Genomic DNA, 6898 nt, shown 5'->3' on the forward strand with positions numbered 1-6898 from the left:
TGAAGACTGGGGGGGAGGGGGGGAGTGTAGGGGGCGGGTTTGTAGGGTATACCCTTTGGTCGGTTGATGATGCATGGAGAGGATTGGAACCATGGCAATGAAACGATATACGATAGAATGAATGTAAAACTAAAGTTCTCTCATGTAAACTATCATATAATTCACAATAAAACATTAAAAAAAAGTCAATGGGAAATGGAATTCAAAGATAAAGCTCTGTAGAAGTCTACAGGGTCAAGTTGGCTAACTGTGTTGTTTAGGTTTTCTGTGTCTTTGTTGAGTTTATTTCTAGATGTTTTGCACTACATCAAAAATGGTATATTAAAATTTTCTATTATTGTAATAATAATAATAATAATAGTCCTGTAATAATATGTGCTGCTATGGGAAGTCCCTAAAACAGTCATGTTAAGAGGCCACGTTAACAAGAAATTCTATGTAGTATGCTATTTTGTCTTCTAGCCTTAAAAAAAAACAACTTACATATATATATATAGTCATTAAGTGCCATCAAGTTGGTTCCAACTCATAGAGACCCTGTATAGGGTTTCTGAAGCTTTAAATCTTCGAAGGAGCAAAAATCCTCATCTTTCTCCCAGAGTGGCTGGCATGCTTAAACTACAGACCTTGTGGTTTGCAGTCCAGTGCTTATTATATGGAGCCACTGCGCTCCCATATATATATGTGTGTATATTTAAACTATGTAAATGTTTAATTTCTATTTAACAAATGTTTAGCAGTGGGTGCTTTGAAGATTTGAGGTGGGTGGGAAAATATTGTGTATCCTTTTGATGTGTTAAAAAATTATTTTTTTACCATGAACCTGTTCAATTTTTAACATGAAATTTTCATTCTCTAATAAGCCTATTATTTCCCTCTAAACATATTTGAAGGCTGGAATCCAGATGCCAGATACCCAGAGCATTTTCTGCAGGAAGCTAAATTACTCCACTGGAATGGAAGGCATAAGCCTTGGGATTTCCCGAGCACTCACAATGACTTATGGGAAAGCTGGTTTGTTCCTGATCCTGTGGGAGTATTTAAACTCCATCACCACAACAGCTGAGAGAACTCACCAGCCTTTAACTGCTTCCTATGTAACAACGTGGAACTGACTGACCATTTGTGCCTACTCTGACACTGTTCTTTACCAACAGTACTTGGAGACATATGATCCACACTAGAAAAGAGGAAGCAAAAACATTGTGCACAAATTATACAATCAAGACCCTGGAGGAAAAAAGTTAACATTTTAAGAAGATGAAATTGTAAAGAAACAACTATAAACTCTTGGTGGGAGGATAAACTGACCCATCTTCTTTGGGAGTAATAACCAATATAACGCTGTATTTTAAATATTTCCAGTACAAAACTGTGGGATTGTTTATTTGTGTCCACGATGACAGTTCTTTATCAAGAGTACTTGGTGCATGCTAGAAAATAAAAATCCAAAAAACTACTTTGTGCAAATTATACCTTGGATGGAAATCAAAATTATCTAAGGATTATGTAGCTCACTGGACAGACATAACCCCATCTAGCTATAAGCATCAATTTGGGTAACCCTGAAGAACAATTATATTCACAAATTAAAAATTTTTATAATGAATATTTCTAAATGTATTTTCACATATAAGTATTTCTTTAAACAAGTGCCTGTATTGTCTTTCATAGCACTATTACGCTTAAAATACGAGTATCTTAAAAGAAGGAATACTCATTGATTCTATATTGATATGGTCCATATTTTCATGATGTATATTACTGTACATGTTAACAAGGAAAGTTAACTGATCTCTGGCTTACAGGGAAAAAGAAAAAGCCTGCAAGTTAAGGATAACCATTCTTAATATTCTTTATTGTAAAAACCAACAGTCTTTCAAATGAATTTAAAAACTTTTTCAATATTATTTCATGAAAAAGCCATACACTGTCATGTACATGATAAGTCAACATTTACTACACATTTGCATTGTTTATTGAAAAATGCCTTTATTGTACACTTCAAAAATCTTCAAACCCACTCTCTAATGAGTGCCTGTCATAATTTAAAGGGTATTTTCTCACTCAAAAAAAAAAATCTACTGGAAAGCTACAATAGTTATATTTCGAAGCAAAACTTAGTTACATGCTTTACATAATCCCATGAAAAAATAATTCAATTGCTCCTAATCCCTGATGCAAGGCACTTCAAGCACCCGCACAAAACGCCCATGTAAACAGCAGTACAGTACATCATTTAAATAACATGAATGACTTCTACACAGCTTGACCTAGACTTCAGGAAAACAAGTTCTACCACAGCCACAGCTAGAAAACATGTTTAGATTCACAAGAATTTGTTTCTCTTATTATAAAGAGAACAAGGCCTTATAATTTCCAGGGGGCGGGTGGGACCCTCATAAATATTTCATATGGAAAAAAACACAGCATGCTCCCTGGGTAAGTCTGAAATCAGAGTATTCCGGTTGATAATAGTGAATGCAAATGGCGTTTGAACACCCAGCTTCAATACCCACCAGACCTAGCGGTTCTGGATATTTGTAGCACCATTGAAAACTGCATTGGGAAATCACAAAGGTACATAATTCAAACTGACCTTTCCATGAGGTCCACTTAGTCCATGGTAACAAAGAACAAGGATATAGAGAAAGGAGATCTGTGAATGACTGGCTTAGCAGATTTGCCTAGCAAGAAGAATTCAGTATGATGTCCATTTCACATACATACAGCACCAGCTTAAATAAGATTATCAAACACCTCCAGCATCATTTTGATCAGCCTGAAAGTTCCCTTCTTAACACGTCCCATGTCGTATCCACAAAACCAAAGAGGGGAAACCAGACTAATAATGATGGACACTGAGCGAGAGGTTCAGGGCCTTCTCTATCTAATTTAGGTCTCTCAAGTAAAACACAGATGAAGTGGTAAAATATCAAAAGGCTCCTGCAGTCTTTGGAATTTACCATTCCAGCAAAATAGTCTCTGTGTACAACAGGAGCCTAGTGTGGCGTTGTAGGTTAAGCACTAGACTGCTAACTGCAAAGTTGGCAGTTCAAATTCAACAGCTGCTTTGTGGGAGAAAGGTGAGACTTTCTGCTGCTGTAAACAATTACAGCCTGGGAAACCCTATACAGGATTGCTATGAGTCAGAATCGACTCAGTGGCAGAGAGTCTGAGTTGACAGAATTAATAGACGGGGTGGAGGCCAAAGCTAGGGCCCCATGTGCCCTGCCAGGCAAGGGCGGTTCAGCTTTGCTACTATAAGCAAAGCTCACAAACAAACACACACCACTGGGAAAGCAAAGGGCTATGAATGTGAATATGATGCAGGGACCCATCAAATGACTCTAAAAACTACCCAATGAGATTCCACCAAGGGTTAGCTTCATAAATGAAACCAACACATGTGATCTCTTCCCCAGTGATAATTCTTATTATTAGCATGCCCTACTTAGGCATAAAAGGGAGAATGGTGTATCTAGTTTTACACATAGTAAAGTTAAAAATCAACTATAAATATCCAGTTGTATTTAAATATTACAGATTAAAAGTGACTCAAAGAAAATCAATTTCTTCATAAATGAAATATAGTTCATAAAAAACTGGAATGATGGTTAATTCAAATATAAAAACTCATAGACAAAAAACACTATTTTTTCTTTTCAAACTACCTAGTTCATACAGTTGACCCTATCACATGACTGTTCTGTACTACGATTACACTAGTAGACCTGAACACTACCACAATACTTCAGTTAGCAAACAGCTCCACTTCTGGACGACTGCATTAAAACTGCAGCATTAAGCAGAGCCGAGGAACACCCCTCTCAGGCCTGGCTTCCTTCTTCCTGGGCTTGTGTCCCACAATGACTATTGAAGGAAGGAATCTGGTCTGTAAACGACTGGGTCATCCACTGCCCATTTGGAATGTCACTCAAAGTAGATTCTCCATGTAATGCTACACCGTCAGCTGCTGGGAGAGGTCAGGAAAAAGAGCATTAATCTATTCTGCATTTTAAATGATCACATTAGAAGGAGAATTATTATTAAAATACTTAAGCAAGTTTCTTGAATGGAATCAGACACTTGTGTCTGTTTTCAGATACCAAACAAAACACAAATCCATGGCCATTAGGACAATTTCAACTTAGAGTGACCCTATATAGGGTTTCTAAGACTGTAAATCTTTATGGGAGCAGACAACAAGAGTATCTAGTGGGTTTGAACCACTGACCTTACCATGGCGCCACCACAGGACTTACAAATCCTTAACTGTTATTTCAGGAGGAAAATGCAACTAGGATGACTTGGAGTCCATGAGTTAAAGAAAATGAGCTATGAAAGTCTGTGTAATTAAACACCACACTATCATCAACTCGTCACCATCGGTCTCTAGGTTTCAGTATTGCCATTCCCATTCTTCAATAAGTTGTCTTATCAGCAGTTCCACCCCCATCCCCAATCCTGATCAAACCCAGCATTTGCAAGGATCACGTGCAGGGATAGGACGTACTTAGCCCATTTGTAGAAAAGCTGCAAGGTTCGCTATTGCACACATTCTCGCCATAAGCGCTACCATACGCGGCTTCATACCCGGGGTCGTATTTTTCTTCTTTAACAGCCATCTTCTTTGCATCCTCTGTGAAGAGAGCAAAGAAAATTTAGGCCTGATTTTGAAGGCTAGTTTTAAAAATCACTTTATTCAGAAAACAAGCAATTTTTTTTAATACACGTATAAACTTATTAAATATCTCCAAATATAACAGATGAAATACATCTGTTGCTATATTATTTTAAACTCTTTGTAACACATGCTATATCACTTCCCACAAATTGTGAAAACCTACTATATTTTATTTCAAATGGGCTATGTCTCTTGGGTCCTCAGTGTTTGTGAGAGAATCAGAGTAGACGGCAGACAGTGGTAAATGGAGACTGTAATCTCCATTGTCAAACACTCTGGTTATAGATACAAGAATTCTTTTCTCTTATTCCAGCTTTTAAATCCCCAACGTACTTTCTGTGATGTGAAGATACACAAATGAAACAAAGAGATAATGGTAACATACCTTGGGCAAGCTGTAAGTCAAATGTATACTGCACCTCCTGAATGTCTGTGTTTCGTTCGATGCCTTTCAACTGATCTCTTAAATCCTTGAGTTTAATGTAGTAATGAACTTTGTCTTGGGCTCGAGGAAACTGAGCACATCTTGCACTGGATGATGGCATAACATAGCAGAGCTAGAATCATAAAGATGTAGAGTTACGGAAATCTTTTAATTCTACTGAATTCATTCATTATACAGATTAGAACATTTACATCTTCAGTTGGGTTAATGAATTACTTTCCACATCAATATATATAAAGTCAATGACACAGTAATGCATACATTCAAATCTGTAATCCTTTGCAAGTCAATACTAACAACGAGGCTCTCTCTCTGTACCCCTGTGTTCACCTACCAGTTATCAGCATTTTCTTTTTAATAGCCATTACCTGGTTCCTAATGTTACAAGGTACAAAAGGAATCTACTGGGCATACAACTGAAGTCTTCCTCCCAACCTTGTCCCAAGTCACCCAACTCCTTTCCTAAAAGGTAATCGAGGTACAATAAACAAATGTGTATTGAGATGTATTTTCTCATCCTTTTTAAAGAACAATGGCAGCCTGCTCTATTTTCTGTTCGGAACCACCAACATTGTGATTCAAACCGACCTTACAGTTCAGTGTTTCTCCTACAGCACCACACCAGGAGCCCGAAATTAGCCTTTATATCATATATTACAAAACTCCAAAACCAAACATTTAAACAAGGGGAACAACACCACATAGGTCTGTCATGTGTGGTTTTCAAAAGGAAACCAGGTTTACTGCTCAGATATACCGTTGGGACTCCTGAAACTATGACCCTCAGCACCCTTCAGGTCTGGAAACGAACTCAGCTAAACAACAGACCAGTCTGTAAGGGGAATATTAATACCTCAGAATAATCAACCATTCAAGATCAAACAGCCAGCTCTTACCCAAGGACAAAGTTTGGAAGAGTTAGGAAAGAAGAAAGAATGAAAACAGGAAACACAGGGAGAAAGTGGGACAAGTGATGTCTCATTGCTAGGACTGCAGTCAATGAGATGAAACAAAGGGTATGAATTGCCAAAAGGTTGGAAAACCACTCTATAAACCTTCACAATAAAAAGAAAAAAAAAAAGTGATCCAAAAGCTTGAAAAAGTAGCATTTGTTTCAAAGCTGAATCATTAATACAATGAACTCTTCATATTCTGTAAGAAACAAATTTAAAGAAATAAACTCACCCACAGATTATTATAAGAGAGAAAACGACCACGACTTGATTCAAGTTTACTGATTACTGTGTGACTATAATCTTGAACGTTGTCGGGATTTAATGGAAAAGCTGGCAGTTTGCTAGGAAGTAGTGGAGTCCTGGTGTGGCGCTGCAGGATAAGCACTGGACTGCAAGGTCAGCTTGAACCATAAGGCCGGCAGTTCAAACTCAGCAGCCACTCCTTGGACACCCTATACAGGGTTGCTATGAGTTGGAACTGACTTGACAGAACTCGACAACAGCAACAACACATAAGAAGTAGTGAACTCACTTGTACAACTTTACCCAAGGAGAAGAGCCTTTAGTTCAAGAAAGCCCAGCACTACAACCTACTTTACCAGGAACAGAATAAGTTTTTTTGTTGTTTTTTTTTTAATTTTTTAATTTAAGGTTTTTACTATGGATTGAGTGAAAGTTTACAGGGCACATCATCAGTTTCACATTCAACTATTCATATAACTTGTTTCATTACATTGATTATAATCCCCTCCATATACCATCACTTAAAAGTATTTCTATCCACTTTAGCTTTTTTTAAAAAACACACAA

At 37.4% G+C, this 6898-nt stretch overlaps 2 protein-coding genes across 2 annotated transcripts in view; one reads left to right on the forward strand and one right to left on the reverse strand.

The window, feature by feature from the left end:
* Positions 1 to 1066, forward strand: part of GLT8D2 (glycosyltransferase 8 domain containing 2) — a 39707-nt gene extending 38641 nt beyond the window's left edge. The window contains exon 9 of the mRNA XM_006871083.1: positions 894 to 1066. Coding sequence (XP_006871145.1) covers positions 894 to 1066 — 173 coding nt within the window. The remainder of the gene's footprint in view (positions 1 to 893) is intronic.
* A 2764-nt stretch (positions 1067 to 3830) lies between these two features.
* The window catches only part of TDG (thymine-DNA glycosylase), a 23324-nt gene continuing 20256 nt past the window's right edge, over positions 3831 to 6898 (reverse strand). The window contains exons 5-8 of the mRNA XM_006871120.1: positions 6318 to 6388; positions 5073 to 5244; positions 4517 to 4642; positions 3831 to 3976 (exon numbers count right to left, since the gene is read on the reverse strand). Coding sequence (XP_006871182.1) covers positions 3831 to 3976; positions 4517 to 4642; positions 5073 to 5244; positions 6318 to 6388 — 515 coding nt within the window. The remainder of the gene's footprint in view (positions 3977 to 4516; positions 4643 to 5072; positions 5245 to 6317; positions 6389 to 6898) is intronic.

This window comes from Chrysochloris asiatica, unplaced genomic scaffold (assembly GCF_000296735.1).
Source record: "Chrysochloris asiatica unplaced genomic scaffold, ChrAsi1.0 scaffold00160, whole genome shotgun sequence".
Taxonomy (NCBI): Eukaryota; Metazoa; Chordata; class Mammalia; order Afrosoricida; family Chrysochloridae; genus Chrysochloris; species Chrysochloris asiatica.